At 49.2% G+C, this 22,057-nt stretch overlaps 1 protein-coding gene across 5 annotated transcripts in view; it reads left to right on the forward strand.

Annotated features, from left to right (window-relative positions):
• Positions 1-22,057, forward strand: part of CEP250 (centrosomal protein 250) — a 47,644-nt gene that overhangs the window by 18,715 nt on the left and 6,872 nt on the right. For 2 of the 5 annotated variants that reach the window (XM_024742963.1, XM_024742964.1), the window contains exons 13-28: positions 793-937; positions 1,784-1,930; positions 2,626-2,856; positions 3,703-3,896; positions 4,121-4,248; positions 4,434-4,603; positions 10,427-10,594; positions 11,001-11,135; positions 12,414-12,557; positions 13,192-13,322; positions 14,247-14,385; positions 15,333-15,675; positions 16,523-16,644; positions 17,640-17,760; positions 18,800-18,921; positions 19,387-22,005. In XM_024742963.1, the coding sequence (XP_024598731.1) occupies positions 793-937; positions 1,784-1,930; positions 2,626-2,856; positions 3,703-3,896; positions 4,121-4,248; positions 4,434-4,603; positions 10,427-10,594; positions 11,001-11,135; positions 12,414-12,557; positions 13,192-13,322; positions 14,247-14,385; positions 15,333-15,675; positions 16,523-16,644; positions 17,640-17,760; positions 18,800-18,921; positions 19,387-22,005 (5,059 nt within the window). Of the gene's footprint in view, positions 1-792; positions 938-1,543; positions 1,931-2,622; positions 2,857-3,702; positions 3,897-4,120; positions 4,249-4,433; positions 4,604-10,426; positions 10,595-11,000; positions 11,136-12,413; positions 12,558-13,191; positions 13,323-14,246; positions 14,386-15,332; positions 15,676-16,522; positions 16,645-17,639; positions 17,761-18,799; positions 18,922-19,386; positions 22,006-22,057 lie in introns of those variants that run through there. The other 3 variants (XM_024742965.1, XM_024742966.1, XM_024742967.1) reach the window with 3 other exon arrangements.

Below are 22,057 nucleotides of genomic sequence, written 5' to 3' on the forward strand. Positions count from 1 at the left end.
TTTATTTTTTGCGGTACGCGGGCCTGTCACTGTTGTGACCTCTCCCGTTATGGAGCACAGGCTCCGGACGCGCAGGCTCAGCGGCCATGGCTCACGGGCCTAGCCGTTCCGTGGCATGTGGGATCTTCCCGGACCGGGGCACGAACCCGCGTCCCCTGCATTGGCAGGCGGACCCTCAACCACTGCGCCACCAGGGAAGCCCTCTTCTTCATCTTTGATGCATCCCCTCCTCACCTGTTCCCTAGCTCCTTCTGCCTAATAGGCATGAATAATGGAATCTTGAATGACTGCTCTAAAGATCATGACTTGCACAAGGAGTGGCCTCTCCTCTACTAAGGAAAAGGAGAGACAATCCACAAAGATAGTTTTATGTTTTTAAATTTAATTTGTGTGACTCGATAATGCACCTATTTATATGATTCAAAAGTCAAAACTATTTTAAAAGGTATGCAAAGAGAAAGTACTACTTCCCTCGGCTTCATTCATCCCATATTCCTTCCTTCTGTTTGTAACCATTTAAATTAATTTCTTATTAATATGTCTAGTGCTGCTTTATGCAATAAATGCATATATCCTTATTTCCCCCAATTTCTTGCATAAAAGATAGTACACCATGTATACTGTTCTGCGCCTTGCTTTTTTCATGTTATGTGTCTTGGAGACCTCTCCTTATCAGTTTTTAGAGACCACCTTCATTCTTTTGCATCGCAAAAGCAATTGCATTCCTGTTATCTTCTGGGGTGTGGCCATTCCCTGAGATTTCCTCTAGCCCCCTTCTGTTTCCCGTCTTAGTCAGGAGACGCTGGCGGGCCTAGAAGCCAAACAGTCAGAGTCGCTCAGTGAAGTGATCACCCTTCGGGAAGCCCTGGAGTCCAGTCGCCTGGAAGGGGAGTTGCTGAGACAAGAGCAAACAGAAGTGACCGCCGCACTGGCCAGGGTGCGTGGCCCTCCCCCTCGCTGGCTGGGTGGGGCGGGCGGCTTGGAAAGTTGTGTCTCCAGGAAAAAGGCGCGCAGCCTGCCTCGTTCTTCATCCTGCAAGTCATGGCCCTTCCTGTTTCTTGCCTCAATGCCTAGTTACTGCTTTTGGGTTCTGTCCCTCCAAACAGACTCTCTGTATTGCAATTTGAATGGTTTTCTAAAATGTCAATCTGGTCATGTCAGTCTCTTTCCTAAAACCATTCATTGGCTTCCCAGCTCCTTGGTACCACATGCAAAGCCCTCTGCCACCTGCCCCAAACTGTTTCTAGCCTCCTCTTCACTCCAGATCCCTGTTCTAACGCCTCATATACCTTCGTTCCTGCCACATAGCACTAATTGCATTCTCAGTTTTACCCGTTCTTTCGTGATTTTAATACTTTGTATGTACTTTTCCCTTTGCTTGGACTGCTACTTTCCTCCCCTTTTAACCGCAAACTGTTCATCTGTCAGTACCCAACTTAACTGTCGACTCTTCTACCAAGCATTTTTGATTCTCTCAAATTGAATTAATGCTTTCTTTGAGTTCCCAGAGCACTTTGTGCTTACATTGGCTATGGTGTCATCCCAGTTGTAGTTGCTTATACATCCTGATGTCTGTGCCTCTGTAATGTGAGTTCCTCTCTTACTCTTCAACAAATGAATGGGTAAGTGAATGAAGAAATGAAGGGAAAAGTTGTTCAGAATGTAAGGGAAGGAATGAAGTGTTAACTGATCTCTGTACAAGGAAAGCAGCAGATGTTGGGGATGTGAGCTGTTCACTGTTGCAGGAAAACTGGAAAATGAAACTCTAACTCTCTGCTTTTAGGCAGAACAGTCTATTGTGGAGCTGTCAAGTTCTGAGAACAGCCTGAAGGCTGAGGTAGCTGATCTTCGGGCTGCAGCTGTCAAACTCAGTGCCTTAAATGAGGCTTTGGCCTTAGATAAAGTTGGGCTGAACCAGCAGCTTCTCCAGGTGAGCAAAGATTTCTCTGATCCACAGGGTAGGGCTGGGCCCCGACCGAGGGCAAGGGAGAGACAGACAAAGCTGATGCCTGTAACAAGGAACAGTTCTTAAATGGATCAGCCCAAGACAGATCAGCTCCCAAATGTAGTCCTGGAATGAGCAAAAGGAACATTTATAGTGCAAAGGAGAGCAAAGATTACAAGGCCCGGGCTCAGCCATTAAAAATAGACCCCTCCCACATCTGCAGCAGAACTACCTTTGGGCTTTAGGGTAAAATCATCAGGGCTAGGCCCATGTCCTCTGGAAGGAAGACTGGGTTTTAATCCTGTTGTATGAGATAACAGCAATCACAGAAAAGGATCTGTTGAAGAGCCCAAGTCTCAGAATTTTCTCTAGAGGTTACAGATTTAACACATCTCTTCACTACCCCATTCCCTTGAGCCCCAGAAATGTTGTATGTTCCCTTATTCTGAATTCTTTAAGAGCAGGATTTTGCCTTTTTTCTCTCTGTCCCCAGCATCAACCCATCTAGTACCTGGAGTAAAGACCCCAGACCAAATGTGTACATAGTCCTCCTCTCTCGTAAGCACTCCTGTGTTCATCTGTGGAGAACAGATTCATATCTCACTTGGATTTCTGTCTCAGCACTTCATCTCTAAACCGTAACCCTTTGTCTTTGATGTCCTTCCCTTTTTGGCCAGTAGTTAGAACAGGAGAACCAGTCTGTGTGCAGGAGGATGGAAGCAGCAGAGCAGGCGAGAAACACTTTGCAGGTGGGCCTGACAGAGGCCGAGAGGAACAAGGAAGCCCTGTGGGAAAAGAACACCCACCTGGAGGCTCAGCTGCAGAAAGTGGAGGAGACCAGGGCTGAGCTGCAGGCAGATCTCAGGGGCATGCAAGATGAGAAGGAAGAAATTCAAGAGAAACTAAGTGAGGTGAGAAGACAAAACTGCTACCATCCCATTAAGGATGCTCACTGTACATGCTCGTTGTACATACATGCTCACTGTAAAAAATGAAAGCACTACAGAAATGATTCAGGAAGGGAAAATCTCACTTCCTAGAAATGACCAGTGTTACTAGTTGGGGGTATGTCTTCCAGTTTTTTTAAAAGAATTCCTAGAGGAATCCTTCACTGATCCTTCATTGCTTCACATCCATCAGTTTGAATTAGATGCCTCTCCTGTGTTTTCTGATAATACATTGTATTTATTCAACCACCACTCCCTTCATACTGTATTATAATTATCTGTGTTTATGTGTCTCCACCATTAGACCAAAAGCTCCTTGAAGGCAAGACTATGTCTTACTTGTTTTTATAACTCCAGCTTTTAGTCCAGTGTGTAACACATAGCAAGGGGCTCTGAGTTTTTTCTGAACCAGTGCCCCAGCTCAAAGGTCATCTTTCTTCTCTACCAAGCATCTCATTGCCCTAGTAATTATACATAATCTCCCTTCTCAGAGCCTTTTTCTCAGGGCACTGATCACTTTCTTCCTGGTATTATGTGTGTGTCTTACCTCTCCTTAAGACTAAAAGCTCCTTAGAGGTAGATCTCTTGCAGCCGTAGCACAGGGTATTGCTCAAAGGAGAGCCTGTTTCCTGGGCTGGGGACTCTGTAGGTTGATCAGGGGAATAGATAAATGGTACTTGGTGTGAGTGGGCAGTGCTCAAGGCTCACAGAGCTGGGTCCAGAATCTGAGGAGCCCATGGCCCTAATCTGGTGATAGCAGCCCTGGGGGGATCCTGCCTCCCTCTGTATCCCATCAGTTCTTCCCCTCAGGCACATCACCAGCAGGAGGCAGCCTTAGCTCGGGTGGAGCAGCTGCATCAGGAGGCAAAGCGACAGGAAGAAGCGCTTGCCCGGGAAGTCCAGGAGAAGGAGGCTCTAGCGCGGGAAAAGGCGTCTCTCGAGGTGCGGCTGCAGGCTGTGGAGCGGGACCGGCAGGACCTCTCTGAACAACTGCTGGGGCTCAGGTAGGGTCTGGACCTGGTTCTGCCAAGGGCAGAGAGAGCTTTACAAGGCAAGGGGGAGCCAACCTAAGTTCCTTGCCCAAAGTATATGGGGCCTAAATGAGTTATGAATTTGTAATTGCCTCCCCGCCCCCATATTCTCTCTTGGTGACCAGTAGTTAGAACCCAGTTCCTCTTAAGGAAGGGGCTTGATGGGTAAGAACTCTCCCAATTCCTGAACCTGACAGCTCAGCCAAGGAGCTACTGGAGAGCAGTCTGTTTGAGGCCCAGCAACAAAATTCTCTGATAGAGGTCACCAAGGGGCAGCTGGAGGTCCAGATTCAAACCGTCACTCAAGCCAAGGAAGTAATCCAAGGTAAGAACCCAACTTGGATGGGCGCACTTCATTCCACAGGGATGTTGAAAGCTTGGAAGACAGTGGGAAGCTATTAGAGCCAGGCCCAGGGCCTCTGAGATGGGAGTTCCTCATGAGGTCTGGGGAGAGGGGTGAAAGATGGAGGACAGAGGCTCAGAGACAAGATCCCATCCCTGGCATCTTAGGGGAAGTGAAGTGCCTGCAGCTGGAACTGGACACTGAACGGAGCCGGGCAGAGCAGGCACGGGATGCGGCAGCCAGACAGCTGGCCCAGGCTGAGCAAGAGGAGCAGGCTGCCCTGCAGCAGCTGAAGTCAGCCCATGAGGAGGAGGTGAACCGGCTCCAGGAGAAATGGGTAGGTGGTGGTTGTGGCTAGGGGATGGGAGAGACAGACAGCAGCAGGTATTCCTGCTTATAAAAGTGAAATCTGAACAGGACTAGTCTGGTTGGTCACCATGGTGCAAAATCCAGCTTCTAGCTAGTAAATGAGTTAATGTATGGAAAACACTAATAATAGTTCCTGGTATACAGTAAGCTCTATATTTGTGTTAGGTATTATTGTTGTTGTTGTTTCTGTATGTATAGAGACTTAAGAGTGGATCCTGGGATTTAGGATCAATAAACTGGCCCCAGGGTGTAAAGGGAGCAGAGGAATGCCTTGGACCTATTATTGCCCAATTCAGAACTGTGTTTCTTTTGTCTTTTAATTATTTAATTTAGTCCATTTGCTTTTATTGTGATTATAGGCATATTTGGATTTATTTCCACCATCTTATGCTATTTCTTTTGCCTTTTTTTTTTTTTTTTTTGTGGTACGCGGGCCTCTCACTGTTGTGGCCTCTCCCATTGCGGAGCACAGGCTCTGGACGCGCAGGCTCAGTGGCCATGGCTCATGGGCCCAGCCGCTCCGCGGCATGTGGGATCTTCCCGCACCGGGGCACGAACCCCTGTCCCCTGCATCGGCAGGCAGACTCTCAACCACTGCGCCACCAGGGAAGCCCTCTCTTGCCTTTTTACACCTTTTGGGGAGGAGAATTCACCTTTTTTAACTTCTTTTAGAGGGTTATATCGGATTATTAAATTGTATTCTTTTCTCACTTCTTTTTTCCTCTCTACTACTTTGGATGATAGGTACTCTACTTTTTATTCTTTTAGTTGTTCTTTAATATTTTAAAATACATACTTAATAAAATCTGAAGTTAATCAATATATTTACCCTTTTCCTGAATGACACAAGGACCAGAGAACATTTTACCTGCATTCACTCCTCCCAACCTATCAACTGTATTAGTCATTGTGTTTAGTTATTACTAGTTGTTAACACCATACATTATGTGTTTTGATTATTTTATACAGTCAATAATTGTTTAGATACACTGAAAATTTTACGAGGTTTTTTTGCTCACCATTCCTCCTTGCGTGTCAGGCTTTCTATCTGGATTTGTTTTCCTTGAAGTAGAATTTCCTTTGGTGAGGGTATGTTGGTAGTTAATTGTCTGAAAATGTCTATTTTACTTCTTTTTTATAGCTTTTTCCTTTTTTTAATTTTATTTTTTATTGAAGTATAGTTGATTTACAATGTTGTGTTAGTTTCAGGTGTACAGCAAAGTGATTCGGTTATATATATATATTATGTCTTTTTTTTTTGCAGATTCTTTTCCCTTATAGGTTATTACAAAGTATTGAGTATAGTTCCCTGTGCTATATAATAGGTCTTTGTTATCTATTTTATATATAGTAGGTATATATGTTAATCCCAAACTCCTAATTTATCCCTCCCACTTTTATCCTTGAAAGATAGTTTCACTGGGTATAAAATTCAGGTACAAATTGTAAGGTAACCATTATTTTCTGTCAGCACACTGATTATTCCATTGTTGGTATTGAGAAGCCTCTAATTAGTTGTATGTTAGAACTTGGTGTAACCTTCAGGTATCTTAACTTTCTGTCTTAGATTTTTCATGTGTACTTTTTCTACACTGTATTCTGGGTGATATTTCTTCAGATCCCTCTTCTATTCACTAATTTCCCTTTTCAACTGTGTCTAATCTGCTTTATAATCTATTCACCAAGTTTTAAATTTTATTTATTAAATATTTTATTTCTCAACATTCTGTTTGGTTATTTTTTCAAATCTTCTTGGTCATTTTTTAGTGTCTTCTCCATAATTTATATTTGCAGTCCCTCTTTTATTCTTTAAACACATGAAACATACTTTTATGCTGTCTAATAATTCCAACACCTAAAATCTTTTTGGATCTCTGTTATATGTTGTTTCCCTTGGCTCTCACTGATGACCTTGACCCCTATGTGTTTTGTGATTCCTGACTCTGAACTCATGTTCTCTGGAAATTTTTCTGTGGGAATCCTTTTAGGCCTGAGGCAAAGGAGATTTTCCTCAGAGATTTGCTTTTGCTTCTCTGAGGAAGCTGAAGGACTAGCATCCCAGAACCACCTTAAAGTACAATTTCTGTTTAAAGTTTTTGGGCCACATTCAGGCCCTGAACCCACATGAACACCAGCCTATGGTTATGAATTCTCAAGTGATATATATATATATATAGCCCTTTGTGAAGGTTAAAACAAATTTTCTTGCTATTCCCTTCTGTACAGTGTTTTGTTTTCTCTCTCCCCAACTTTTTCTCTCTCCCTTTTTCTTCCCCTTTTCTCCCTCTCTCAGGTTTATCCATTTACTGAGGACTGTAGCCCAGGGATGGGTGGGTGTTTTTCTGAAGAGCCACATTGGGCCTTGCAGACCATACAGTCTCTGTCACACTCACTCTTCTCTGCCGCTCTAGTGCAAAAGCAGCTGTAAACGACATGTATGTAAATGAGCATGGCTGTGTTCCGATAAAACTTTATGTATGGACATTGAAACTAAATTTCATATAATTTTCACATGTCACAAAGTCTTATTCTTCTTTTGACTTCTTATCAACCATTAAAAGCATAAAAACCACTCTTAGCTCACGGGGCCAGGTTTGGCCCATATGCCATAGTTTCCTGACCCCAGATAGCCCTTTGGAGGTCCAGCCTTATGTCTCCTGTCAGGCTCCCCACCCTTTGTTTTCTGTTTTCTTTGCCCACATTGCCAGAAAATGAATTTCAAGGTTATTAGGTAAAGCAAATACCTCCAGTGGAAAGCCTGTTCTGTGCTCATTTACCTCTTTAGATCACAAGTATTGCTTTGATTTTGGCTCCAATGAAATTTTCATTATTTTCCTGCTGGCTCAGTGATACATTAAGATATATACTTAATAGTTAAATTGGCTTTTTTTTTGTTTGTTAGTTTGTTTTGCCCTTTTACAGGTGGAGGGTTCAGAGAGCTTGTTTGTCAGATTTCTGGAAATGGAAGTTGACTTGTGTTTTGTGTGTATTTGTGATTTGATAGTTATTACAAGGCAGACTTGTTGGCAAGATGGTAGCCAAAAGTTTGCCTCTTTTTAGAATTATGTGCCTAGATTAAGTAGGTACTTCAAAATATTTATTGAATGACCAGTGTCCAGAGGCAGTTTAGTTTCCCAGCAAGAATCAGGCATACCACCCACTGAAAACCCTACAAGTAAATGAAGCTATAAAACTTCTGAATGATGTGTTACCACCTGATGTAGACTTGGTATCCGTGGAAGGACTGACCATCTCATGGCCACACCTGAATCATGGGAAAGTCTCTTCCGTCTTTTCCTTTCTTCTCAGTCAGATAATCCCCCTGACTTCTGATTGTCTGACTTTATGATCTCCCTACTGATTGAAAGGGTTGAAAGCCCACATAACTCTCGAGAGTCTGTTAGTTTTTTGTTTTTTGGCCACGCCACACAGCATGCAGGATCCTAGTTCCCTGACCAGGGATTGAACCCAGGCCCTTGGCAGAGTCCTAACCACTGGACCGCCAGGGAATTCCCAGAGAGCCTGTTAGTTTTAACAGTGCCTGCCTTGTCCTGGAGTCCTACCAATTAGAAAAACTCTTAGGGGTTATATTCTCCATTCTTCCATCTAGTGTCTGAATCCCCTTTAATAGCAGTGATAGTGGATATTTACTTACTGAGCACTTTCCCATGCCAGGTACCATGCTGAATGCTAGTCACGTTATTTCAGATAGCCTACACAACCACCTAGTGAGGAAACTGAGACTTAGAGAAGTCACTCAGGGTTACCTGGCTAAGAAGTGGTAGAGCAAGGATTAACCATTTCTTAGCATTTATGCTATGTCCACTTCTACAATATCCCTTCCAAGGGTTGCTTAGCTTCTGTTGTATTCCATCCATTGGAATGCCCATTTATTTTTAGATAGATCTAGTTATTAGAAAATTATTCCTTAAGCTGAGCCAAAATCTATTACCTGAAACAAATCAGCCTTAGATTTGCTTGGAATACCTCACCAACATGGTTGATTTCCTCTAGACATGATACACATCACTCATGAACCAGTGTGCAGGGTATTCTGATCCACAAACTAGGCAGCAACGCTTGACTGCTGCTTCCTGGACATCACAGAATTAGCCCTTCTGGTAGCCGTAACACACTTCTAACTCATATTGAGCAAATAGGTCAGTTTTGTTTTGTTTTTTTTGACACTTAACTACTATTAAATTCACCTTTCCCATATTCTTACAGTTGGCTTTTTGAACCAGAGTGTATGATTTGATATTCATAGCTGGCCTATTAACTGTGGTATTATAGATCACTGTTCTTAAGCATCTTAATAGTGCAGTAGCTGAAATGTGATTCATTCAAGCAATGCTGAGTTCTTACTGTCTGCCAGGCATGATGCTGGGCATTGAGGATACAGCGGAGAGCAAAGTAGACATGGTTCTCCTGATGGAGCTTCAAGTCTTGGGGGAAGATAGGTATTAAATAAATTAATACATAAATGAGTAACTGATGATGGAAGTTCTATGAAGAAAAAGAACTGGGTGATAGAAGAAGAAGAACAAAAGGGGACCGTTTTGAGCGTATGGTCTGGGAAGGCATCTATGAGGAAGTGTCATTTAAGCCATGAGTGACGGTGGGGTGGGAAGAGCAGTCCAAGTAGAAGGAAAGCATGAGTCAAGGCCTTCAGTAATGGAGGTGCGTGGTGTCCTCCAGGACCTGAAAGGAGGCCAGTGCAGCCAGAGTGTAGCAAGTGAAGGGAAAGTGCACAAGACGATGTTGGAAAGGGGTGAAACACTAGAGGCCTTCCCACTAAATGTGGATAACTACGACTTACAAACATTTTAAAGGAAAGGTGATGAAGATGATGATAGCTATTGGCTACTGAATGCTTTCTGGGTGCTCAGCACCATTTAAAGTGCTTTACACGACTTACTTCACTCATGAGAACAACCCTAGGAGGACCCTGTTGTTATCCTCATTTAAAAAAAATTTTTTTTAATTTTATTATTTTTTACACAGGATTTATTTAGGCCATGCTGTGCAGCTTGCAGGATCTTAGTTCCCGGACCAGGAACCAAACCTGCGCCCTCAGCAGTGAAAACACAGAGTTCTAACCACTGGACCGCCAGGGAATTCCCTGTCCCCGTTTTTATAGATGAGGAAACTGAGGCACAGAGATGCAATAGAAATGAACTGAGGTCACACTAGTAGTACTGGGGTAAAGAGTGTAACCTAGGCAGCCTGGCTCCAGTGCCCTTCACCACCATCCTGAGATCCTAATAGAGGGGCTGGATTCGTCTAGGAGATCAGGGAGGGTGTCAGTCACTGATGGACCTCTGGGAGGACCGGGATGCCCCATCCTAACGCTCTTGTATCGTATAGGAGACAGGCTCGGCCTGGCTTTTTGGGAGGCTAATCCTGTCACCCTGAGCAGGGGAGTGGGGACAGCAGAGAGCGAGTCCGCCCCCTCAGTTCGCTGTTACAACCACCAACCATGATGTGCTTGCTTTAAAATAACAGATATTTGTAGCTTATATGAGGGACAGTTGTGCTTTAGAAAACACTTTTCCATGTATTATACCATTTGATTTTTTTTTAATAAATCTCATTTGATCCTCATAAAATTTGGCGAGATGGGCAAGGCAGGATGATTAGCCTCACCTCGCAGATGAGGAAGCAGGCTTGTCACGTGAGGCACCAAGGTCACACAGCTGGTGAGCAGTAGGCTTCTTGCCCTAACCCGGTTCTTCCTCTGCCTCCTCTCCTCACCCCCTCGGCTCTAACGGTGCTTCCTTCGTACGGCCAGGAGAGAGAGCGCTCCTGGCACCAGCAGGAACTGGATAAGGCTCTGGAGAGCCTGGAGAGGGAGAAAATGGAGCTGGAAACGAGGCTGAGGGAACAGCAGGCAGAAACGGAGGCCATGCGGACACAGAGGGCAGAAGAACAGGCCGAGGCCGAGAGCGCCCTGTGCCAGGTGGGCAGCTGGGAGGACTGGGCTGCACGTCCACCCTGTGATCCCCCTACCTTGGGCCACTTCCCTTCCCACTCCCGAGGGTGGTGCTGCAGGGGCTTCCAGAAGAGAATGTAGCTTCCCACTCTGTTCCCCATGAGCAGGTGATCGGTACCGTTAGCTGCACGGCCGGCGGCATGTCCTACTTCCTGAGGGAGGGCTGTCGTTTACCACATCCTGTCAGCTTGCAAACCAGCAGCAATCTTCGTACTTCCTGGCTCTCAGTCAGTGGGTCCAGACCTTCCTTCGCCCTCAGCCCCCACCCCATTTGCTAGAAGAGCCCTAGAGCAGCTGGCATGTGCTTGTGGCCTAGTGGGTGAGCATGGTGACCCCTAACCCAACACGCCTTCGCCCTCCTGCCCCTCCACAGATGCAGCTTGAAACAGAGAAGGAGAGGGTGTCCCTCCTGGAGACACTGCTGCAGACCCAGAAGGAGCTGGCAGATGCCAGCCAACAACTGGAGCGGCTGAGGCAGGACATGAAGGTTCAGAAGTTAAAGGAGCAGGTACGGAGGGTGGTTCTGGGCAAGGAAGAAGAGGCAGCATTGATTTATTCATTCACATTGACCTGCTCTTTGGCACTTCTTTGCACCGGGCCCTGCCTAGGTGCTGACATTTGACCAACAGAAAGGTGTGGCACAACGGTGAACATGACAGTCATGGAGTTCTAGTGGCAGAGCAGACACAAAATAAGTGAGATAATTACCGGTTGTGATAAGGGCTGTAAAGGAAATAAATAGGACGATGTAATTGAGAGTGATTCAAAGGAGGCCTCTTTGGACAAGGTGGTCATGGAGGGCCTCACTGAGAAAATGACATTTGAGCTGAACCATTAAGGTTGAAGAGCCAGACCCGTAGAACAATAAGGATGAACCTTGAAAGCATTATGCTGAGTGAAAGAGGCCAGTTACAAGAAGGCACACAGTGTATGATTCCACTTGTGGGAAATATCCAAAACAGGCAAATCTACAGACAGAAAGTAGATGAGTAGTTGGGAGTGAGGATGGGGGATGGGGAGGGTACAGGATTTCTTTCTGGAGATGATGAAAATGGTAAAAAAATGATCATGGGGACAGTTGCACAACTCTGTGAATATGCTAAGGCCATTGAATTGTATGCTTTAAATGAGTAAATTGTAGGGTATGCGAACTGAATCTCAATAAAATCATTAAAAGGAAAAGAAAAGAAGCCAGCCATTTGAAGAACAGTTTAGGCAGAGGCAAAAGCTATCATAAGGGCCTGGGACAGGCAGAAAGGGCCTGGGACAGTTCAGGACAGACAGGAAGCAGCATGATAAGCTTGGGGGCAGGAGCCCTTTGTCAGCCATGGTAGGACCTTGGACTTTGTTCTAAGGGCAGTGGGAACATGTTGGATGGTATTTAAACAGCAGAGTGGGACATGAGTTATTACGTACATATTTTAAAATACTTTAGCTGCTGAGGGGAGAATTCTGTGTGTGTTTGTGTTTGCCTGCTTGCACGTGGGCATGGTGGCATGAAGTGGAAGCAGGGACACCCGGCAGGAGGCTGCTGCAGTGGTCTGGGTGAGGGACCCTGGCCGAGAAAGCCTGGGTGAGCAGTGCACTTGGTGAGGGAGGAGAGGGAATAGGAGGTGAGGACTTGAGGTGACAGGGTATCATGGAAACAACGTGGATAGCTGGGCCCTGCCTCAGCTTTTGGCAACCCAACCAAAACAACAGTATTTATACAACACGGATTGCTGTAACATGGATTTCAAGACCAAGGAAGCTTTCTTCTGCTCCCTGCTGTCTTCTCCCTTCGCAGGAGACCACTGGGATGCTGCAGACCCAGCTCCAGGAGGCTCAGCGGGCGCTGGAGCAGGCAGCCCAGCAGCACAAAGACAGCCTCGCTGCCCTCCAGGAAGAGGCTGGCACCCTGCTGCGGGATAAGATAGACCTGCAGAAGCAGGTCCCTGCTCCTCTCTCCCAGCCCAGCACCCTTCCCCAGCACAGCCAGGCTCTCCCACTCCCTCTGGCAGGACGGGGGAACAACCTTGGCTGCCTGAGCCTGGGAGGGGGAGGGGAAGCCCCAGTACTGAGTGGAAAAGTGAAGGGTGCTCAGGGCTGTGCACGTGCCTCCCAGATCCCTGGGGTAGTTAGTAACCTCTCTCAGTGGGGACCACAGACCTCATATTTTCTTGGCAGCCCCATAGATCCAGCCTCCCCATAGATCCAGTATTTTTATACCAGATTGCTTTTCCTTCTCAAAATCCTATATCAGATGATGGTCGGGTTGTTTACTTTTAAAAAACTACAATCACTTGCTCATCACTTGGCCTTTGGACAGAGTTACATTCAACCAAGGTTTTTATTTGTGCCTGCCTCTATACAGCATATGTGAGGCTGGGGAGACAGGGGACTAGGCTGGATGGTACTGGCAGAGGGAGGTGGATAAGAACAGCATGTAAGGGTTGGCAGGACCTCCAGAGCTTTGAAAATGGGCTGGTGACTCTGGTAAACCTTGAAGGACCCTAAAGCCCTAGGTGAGAAGCATCCTCCCACCAACCTTCCTGCCCTTGGTCCTCATGCCCTTGACTTTCCAGGTGGAGGACTTGAAGTCTCAGCTGGTTTCCAAGGAAGACTCCCAGAGGTTGGTGGACCAGGTTCAGGAGAAGCTGAGAGAGGCCCAGGAGTGTTGCCGAATTCAGAAGGAGCTGGAGAGAGAGAAAGCCAGGTAGGCTAGACAGGCCATGGAGCTGGCTTTTGCCTGTCTGGGTCCAGGGGTCACTGTGAGGTTGACAGTTTGCTCAGGGCACCTAACCTCTCACGTCTCCAGCTCTGGGCTGTACAGGTAGCTGTGTGGAGAGGGCATGGTCCTTGTCTCCAAAGCTCATGCTTCATTCATTTAGCAGATATTTAGAGAACACATAGCACGCACCAGACACTATGCCAGGGGTTGGGGATATATTAAGACAATAGAGTCTCTGCCTCAGTAGAATTCCTCGTTTTGTGGGGAAGACGTTAATCAAATAACCCCCAAAGGAAAGTATTGCAGATTATGTTACCTGGAGTCTGAGGAGGGAGAAATCCTTTTGTTGATGAAACTAGAGGCAGGAAGACAAGGTAGGAGACTGGTACAATTGTCCAGATAAGAGAACCAAAGCTGAACCGAGGTAGGGTCGTAGGGAAGGGGAGGAGGGAAGGGGTTTAAGGGGTGTTAGGGGAGTTGGAATCAGTTATTTGTAGTCTTAAAGTGGACTCAGGTGGGATGAGGGGAGGCTGCTGTGATGTGGTCAAGACTTCTAAGGGTGAATGGAGGTGCCATTCAGTGAGCTGGGGAACATAGTAGGGGTGACTGGTGGGAGGGGAGGTGCAGAGGGGATGGGAAGAATTGGACATGTTGAATTTGAGGTATTGTATAGATATTTCTGGAATTTTCTAGAGAAGAATAAACTGTGAAGTTGAAATGAAATATAGGCATGAAGGACCTAGGAGCACTCAGTAGGTGCTCAGTATATGGAGGCTTTTATTGTTATACTGGAATCATTATCATCACTGTTTCTATTAATTATTAATGCTGTGTTAGAGCAGTCAGATGAGAAGGTAGTTCTTCATTCCCTGAGAGAATGACCCAGCCCTCTGAACCGTCTCTTTTTAGCCTGACTCTGTCGCTGGCAGAAAAGGAACAGAGACTCCTTGTTTTACAAGAGGCTGACTCTGTTCGACAGCAAGAGCTGAGCTCCTTGCGCCAGGACATGCAGGAGGCCCAGGCAGGGCAGAAAGAGCTCAGCGCCCAGGTATTTCCCACCCCACTAAGAGCCCTCTTCCTTGGTGGAAACCTCCTTCTGGAGTCGGCAGGTGATTGCTCAGTCACGCTGAGACCTCAGCAGCCCTGGCAGGAGGGGGAAGCCAGGACCGGGCTGGGTGGGGCTTGGGAACCTGACCCAGAGTTGAGAACGGACCCTGTGGGGAACCTGATGGCCCAGAACACAGTGCCCAGAGGGGCAGAGCTCACACAGGCCTGGTTCAAGCCCAGCCGCTGCCAAGTGTGCCTGGTCTGCCTGGCAAGACACAGCAGGGGGAACCAGTATTACTCCAGACGGGGTCAGCGGCAGCCTCTTGCTTCCAGGGACTCAGTCTGCTCACAGCAGAACCCCAGACCTTGTGCACAGAGGAAAGATGGGACTGGGAGGAGAATAATGAGGAAGTGAGAGCTAGAAGTAGACTGCGGCAGATGAGGACCCAGGTCTGCCTGTTAGACGATCCTGGGTGTGACTCCCAGCTCTACTGCTTCCTGGTTGTGCGAACATCACTTTATTCAACCATAAAACAAGGATGATAATTCTTAATCATTATAGGAATATATAAAGTGTCAGGAACACAGTGAGCATTCAATAAATGGTAGCCATTAGTATCGTGACTGGTCTTTTTAGGCTCAGTGTCAGTGTTTCAGGCAGATTTCTAATCATAGCAGGGAGCTGGCATAGTTGCCAGGGGGACCAGGGACAAAGCCCATTTGCATAGCCCAGGCCCATGTGTCAGGAGTCCGTAGGTGGGCATGTAGGTTAAACCTAGGGTTACACTCATTCCGGAGCCCTCCCTTCCTGCTGGAGAGCTGAGCCTACTGAAATCCTCCCAGCCCCAGTCAAGGTTTGCACAGGGATTGAGTGGGGTCAGGCCCGGGAGGGTCTGGGGAGAGGGTATCCGTTCCCTGCTCAGAGTGACCATACTTCCTCTCTGGCAGGTGGAATTACTGAAGCAGGAGGTGAAGGAAAAGGAGGCTGACTTTCTGGCCCAGGAAGCACAGCTGCTGGAGGAGCTAGAGGCAGCTCGAGTAACAGAACAGCAGCTACAAGCTTCCTTGTGGGCCCAGGAAACCAAGGCAGCCCAACTACAGCTGCGACTGCGCAGCACGGAGAGCCACCTGGAGGCCCTGGCAGCGGGACAGCAGCCTGGGCACCAGGCCCAGGTCCAGCTGGCCAGCCTCTGTTCTGTCTTGCAGCAGGCCCTGGGGTCTCCTTATGAGAGGGGGCTTGAGCTGAGTGGTGGAGGAGACTCGGCTTCCTCCCTCTGGGGCCCTGAGCCAGGTGAGGCAGCCACCCAGGAACTCAGTTCTTTGGTCAAAGCCAGGCCTAGCTCCCAGGGGAGAAGGGAAGGGAATGCAGTTCCTTAGGCAATACTCATCAAGGCCAAGGCCACAGACTCTGGGATTAATTCAATCAGAGTTTGAACCCCAGCTCGGCCATTTGCTAGATGTGTGTCCTTGGGCAAGTCACCTCTTCTCTTTGAATTTGATTGTCTCAACTATAAAATGAGGGTGTTAAAAGTACTTACCGGGACTTCCCTGGTGGCGCAGCGGTTGAGAATCCGCCTGCCAATGCAGGGGACACGGGTTCGATCCCTGGTCCAGGAAGATCCCACATGCCATGGAGCAACTAAGCCCGTGCACCACACTTACTGAGCCCATGTGCCACAACTACTGAAGCCCATGAGCCTAGAGCCCGTGCTCCGCAACAAGAGAAGCCACCGCAATGAGAAGCCCGCACACTGCAACGAAGAGCAGCCCCCTCCATCCGCAACTAGAGAAAGCCCGAGCACAGCAACGAAGACCCAACGCAGCCAAAAATAAATAATTTTTTTTTAGAAGAAGTACTTACCTCTTGGGATTTTTTTAAGGAGTTAATGAGATGACAAATAAAATCGTTCACACAGTTCCTGGCACTTATTAAATGCCTAACAAATGATAGCATTTTCTAATGCACATCACAGTGCCTGGCACGTAGGTATGCAGACAGGGCATGATGAACAAACTGCTGAGAAGGGGTTCTTTGAGGAGAAGAGGGATGGGTGGGAAGGCCAAGGCCAGGTCTGGGAGGTATGGCTGTTTCTTTTCATAGTGCAGCCAGGTCAGGAGGTGTTTCCTCATTTTTTCAGACCAGAATGGAGCTAGGATCCTCTTTAAGAGATGGCCCCTGCAGACGGCTCTCTCAGCTGAGGCGGTAGCGTCTGCCCTCCAGAAGCTTCACCAAGACCTGTGGAAGACGCAGCGGGCCCGGGTATGTGTCTCTGTTCTCCTTCCTCAGGCTCTTCACCTACGCCGAAAAAGACTTGTGAAGCACTTTGACCTGTTTTATTTCTGACGTAAAGTTGGGATGAGTTCCACCTCTATCACTTACTACCCGGCAACTGTGAATAAAGCATTTGGCGTCCTGGGCCTTGGTTTCACTAGTAAAGTAGGGCAAATCGTGCCTGCCTCACAGGGCTGTGAGGAATAAATGAGTGAGGGACTCGAGTGAGCCCTGTAAAACGTGATACTCTGTATAGACCTGTGATACCGTTTTGCATCGTTTTCCTCTCAGCCATGAATTGTTCTTGGTGTCCAGACCTCCAAGAAAAACCTGACAAATTGGGGATCACTGAGATTTGAGGTTGCCATTTATAGGAACATTCTAGACCTAAGACTGAACTAAATGTCCCCCAAATTCCACCTCACAGTGAACCCATCAGTCAGTAAAAATTGAGTGTCACCTATATACATGCCAGCCGCTCTGAGCTAGGGATACAAAAAGGAGAAAGACCTGCTCTCTGCCCTCAAGAAGACTTGTGACAGGGCTGAGCAACCAGACTGCATCCTAAGATAAAGCAGATCTGATAGAAATAATTGGATCAATAACAGATGTACATGATAATAATAGGAGGAAGGGACAATTGGGAGGGTCAGAAGGAGGGAAGCAGTGACCTTTGAGCTAAGCTTTGAAGTAGGAGTTTGGGGAGAGGAGAGGTGATCCCGGGCTAAGACTTCAGCAGGAGTTCTGTTTCAAAGACAGACGAGTCAGAAGGGGAACCCTAGGCTCCAGCCATTTGGAGCAGAGCCTGTCATCCCTTCCAGGAGCCAAATGCACATGAGTTCAGAGGTAAATAACCCAGCAATCTGAGAGTAGGTCCGTGATGGCAGACCCTGACAGGCTGAGGGAAGAGAGGGATCGGGCCCTGAACTGGGGCGGCTTTTTGGAAGATGAGGAACTTGAGTTCCACACCCTTTCTTTCCCAGGATGATCTGAGGGATCAGGCCCGGAAGCTGGAACAGCGTCTCACTGATACAGAGGCTGAGAAGAACCAGATCCACACAGAGTTGCAGGCTCTGCAGAGACAGCTCTCCCAGAACCAGGAAGGTGAGAAGCTTAAGGCAGGGGTGGGTTTGGGGCAGAAGAAAGGAAAGGCAGGAAGCCCAGTGGGGCAGGATCAGGCCTGGGAGCCACTCCTTACTGCTTACCCACAACTGTGAGATTTACCTAGAGGCGTCTCCAAAGGGGCGATGACCCCCGTGAACTATTTTTTGTACTTTGCTTGGCCTTTGAGAGCCGTCCTGGAAGAAGGGATTAGGAGGAACAGATTTGGTGAACTGAGAGAAGTTGCTAGCTAGGCTTCTGTTTTATCTGTGAAGATTTAAAAACTGGCACCCTAAGGTCAGGTCTATAAGAACATTGTAAAATTCTATGTCTTTCATCATTTATCAGTGTTACTTATTTTGTTATCTCCAACTATGTTCTCAAATGATTAACCTTTGACAGCAGAAGGATTATGGGCTTGTTTGGGAGATAGGAAGAGGGGGAAATCTGGGGAGAAGCTACCTGTGCCACAGCCAAGGGCTAGGAAGGGTGGTGACTACTAGGAAAGGAAAGGAGAGGGGAGGGTCTTGCGACTCAAGGCTCAACTGTAGAAGGGAAGAAGACAACGTGGGGAGTGGGTCTGGGTCTTAAAAGTATCCCAAACGGCTCCCTGAGAGCCACACACATACAGTTGGGTTCTGGTGCATTTTGCAGAAATGGAGGGTACCCTGCAGAGCAACCCTGGTCTCGAGGAACCTCTGCAAAATCATAGACTTAGGGACTGGAAAGGACCTCCAACATCATCTAGCTCAACCCTGTCTGGAATCCAAAGTTGAGAATCTGTGATCGGGATGGGAAGTGTTGGGATGATTGTCAGGCACTGCTGGAGCTGGGCAGCAGATGCAGACGCGAGTCTGGAAGCAGCAGGGAGCCTAGAGAGACAGGAGCAGCTGGCAGACGGGTGATGCCTCTATGAAACTGGGTGTAATCCTCTCCTTCTTGGCCTTTTCCTCCTTTGATTCTATTCCCCATCTTCCATCTGCCTCTACGTCCCTCCTTTCCTCCAATCATGGTTCTTCCTCCACTACCTGTCTTCCCAAAGAGAAATCCAAGTGGGAAGGAAAACAGAACTCCCTAGAATCTGAGCTGAGGGAGCTGCGTGAAACTGTGACATCCTTCCAGAGTCGCTTACAGCAAGCAGAGCTCCAGGGAATAGAAGCCCAGGTAAGGTGTTTCTGGTTTGGGGGAGGGGTTGCTTCAGGAGTAGTCCCTCAGGGCCCGGGATCGAGCCCATCCTGGCCCATGGTCGTACCCCATCCATATGTAGTGCCCAGCTTCCTTCAGCAGTGTCTCTGGCTCTCCCCACATCCCTGGGGGCCATTATTAAGGCCCTAGTGAATCCTCCTTTAATTACTTTTTCTGAATTGAGGTTGAGATTTTTGTCCCTTTCCCTGAAGGACTAGAGTCTGGGATGACTCATTTGCAACAGTTTTTCCCCTCTGAGCACAGCAGAGCCCGGGGTAGGGTAGGGATATTCTTTTACAGTATCAGCCTAAGTGGAACACCCAGTTCCTTTTGCCCAAATCCTTGACAATGCTGGTGCCGCAGAGGAAGGAAAGGAAGGGCCTGTGTTGGAGTGACAGTTTCAGGGAAGTATAGTTTAAGGTGGTTTTGCATCTTGTTTTGCAGAATGAGCGAGAGTTACTGCAGGCAGCCAAGGAGAACCTGACTGCCCAGGTGGAACATCTCCAAGCATCTGTGGCAGAAGCCAGAGCTCAGGCAGGCGCTGCCGGGGTCCTGGAGGAAGACCTGAGAACTGTGCGCTCAGCACTGAAACTGAAAATCGAGGAGGTGGAGAGTGAGCGCGAGCGAGCCCAGGCCCTGCAGGAGCAGGGCAAGCTGAAGGTGGCCCAGGGGAAGGCTTTGCAGGAGAATCTGGCTCGCCTGGCCCAGACCCTGTCTGAAAGAGAAGAGGAGGTGGAGACTCTGCAGGGAAAAATCCAGGCGCTGGAGAAGCAATGGGAAATGCAAAAGGCTGCTTTGGAAGTGCTGTCCCTGGACCTGAAGAAGAGGACCCAAGAGGTGGATCTGCAGCGAGAACGGATCCGGGAGCTGGAGGAGTGTAGGTCTGTTCTAGAGCATCTCCCCGTGGCCGTCCAGGAGCAAGAGCAGAAGCTGACTCTGCAGAGGGAGCAGATCAAGGAGCTTGAGAAGGACCAGGAGGCGCAGAGGAACATCTTGGAGCATCAGCTTCTGGAACTTGAGAAGAAGGCCCAAGTGATTGAGTCCCAGAAAGGACAGATTGAGGACCTGAAGAAGCAGCTGGTTACAATGGAACGCCTGGCCCTGGACCTAGAGGAAAACCATCACAAAGTGGAATGCCAGCAAAAGGCGATCGAGGAGCTGGAGGGCCAGAGGGAAATGCAGAGGGTGGCTCTGACCCACCTTACACTGGACCTGGAGGAGAGGAGCCAGGAGCTGCAGGTGCAGGGCAGCCAGATCCAGGAGCTGGAGAGCCAGAGCACCCTCCTGGCAAGAGAACTCCAGGAGAAGGACCAGGAGGTGACGTCCCAGCAAGACCAGATCAAGGAGCTGCAGAGGCAGAAAGAGCATCTGACTCAGGACCTGGAGAGGAGGGAGCAGGACATGGTGCTGCTGAAGGAAAGGATTCAGGTCCTGGAAGATCAGAGGACCCTGCAGACCAAGATCCTGGAGGAGGACCTGGAGCAGATCAAGCTGTCCTTGAGAGAACGGGGCCGGGAGCTGGCCTCTCAGAGGCAGCTGATGCAGGAGCGGGCAGAGGAAGGGAAGGGCCAGAGTAAAGCTCAGCGAGGGAGCCTGGAGCACATGAAGCTGATCCTGCGCGATAAGGAGAAGGAGTTGGAATGCCAGCAGGAGCGTATCCAGGAGCTTCAGGAGCACAAGGACCAGCTGGAGCAGCAGCTCCAGGGCCTACACAGGAAGGTGGGGGAGACCAGCCTACTCCTGACCCAGCGGGAGCAGAAGATAGTGGTCCTGCAGCGGCACCTGCAGGAAGCCAGGGAGCAGGGGGAGCTGAAAGAGCAGGCACTTCAGGGTCGGCTGGACGAGGCCCAGAGGGCCCTGGCCCAGGGTGCCCGGGAGCTCGAGGCCCTGCAGCACCAGCAGCAGCAGCAGGCCCAGGGCCAGGAGGAGAGCGTGAAGGAACAGGCGGGCTCGCTGCAGCAAGCTCTGGAGCAGGCCCACGCCACACCACAGGAGTGCCAGGCTGAGCTGGAGGACCACAAGGAACACGCGCAGAGGCTCCAGGAAGAGCTGGCAGTGGAGAGACAGCGGGTCCAGGCCCTGGAGGAGGTGCTGGGTGACCTAAGGGCTGAGTCTCGGGAGCAGGAGAAGGCTCTGCTGGCCCTCCAGCAACAGTGCGCCGCGCAGGCCCAGGAGCGTGAGGCGGAGGCCAGGACCCTGCGGGACAGCTGGCTGCAGGCAGAGGTGATGCTCCAGGAACGGGACCGGGAGCTGGAGGCCCTCCGGGCAGATGGCCAGTCCTCCCAGTGTCGGGAGGAGGCTGCCAGGGTCCAGGCTGAGGCTCTGCAGAAGGCCCTCAGCAAGGCTCAGGCCACCCTGCAGGAGAAAGAGCAGCATCTCCTTGGGCAGGCGGAGCTGAGCCGCAGCCTGGAGGCCAGCACGGCCACCTTGCAGGCTGCCCTGGACTCCTGCCAGGCACAATCCCGGCAGCTGGAGGAGGCCCTGAGGAAGCGGGAAGGTGAGATCGAGGACCAGGACCTCCGACACCAGGAGGCCGTGCGGCAGCTCCAGGAGGCACTTGCCCAGAGGGATGAAGAGCTGAGACACCAGAGGAGGCAGGGACAGCTGCTGGAGAAGCCTCTGGCCCAGCGGGGCCTAGAGGATGTGACCCAAGAGAAGCAGGAGCCAAGGCACGAGAGAGAAGAGGAAGAGACGAGGGGCCTTCGTGAGAGCCTAAGGCAGCTACGGTGGACTCTAGCCCAAAAGGAAGAGGAGATCCTGGAGCTGAGGGAGGCCCGGCCAAGGAAGGATCTGGAGGACTCGCCCCCCAGCCACAGAGCCTCCCCAGGGGAGGAGCTGTCTTCCACACTTGATTCCTCAGCGCCCACGCTGCAGCGGGAGCTGGAGCGACTACAGGTGGCCCTGAGGCAGACAGAGGCCAGGGAGATCGAGTGGAGGGAGAAGGCCCAGGACCTGGCACTGTCCCTGGCCCAGAGCAAGGCCAGCGTCAGCAGTCTGCAGGAGGTAGCCCTGTTCCTGCAAGCCTCTGTCCGGGAGCGGGACTCAGAACAGCAGAGGCTGCAGGTGAGTCACCCCGTGGGTGGGAAAGGCTGGGGCAGAGCCCGGTCTGCCTGGG

The sequence above is a fragment of the Neophocaena asiaeorientalis genome, unplaced genomic scaffold (assembly GCF_003031525.2).
Source record: "Neophocaena asiaeorientalis asiaeorientalis breed wild unplaced genomic scaffold, Neophocaena_asiaeorientalis_V1.1 scaffold82, whole genome shotgun sequence".
NCBI classification, from domain to species: domain Eukaryota; kingdom Metazoa; phylum Chordata; class Mammalia; order Artiodactyla; family Phocoenidae; genus Neophocaena; species Neophocaena asiaeorientalis.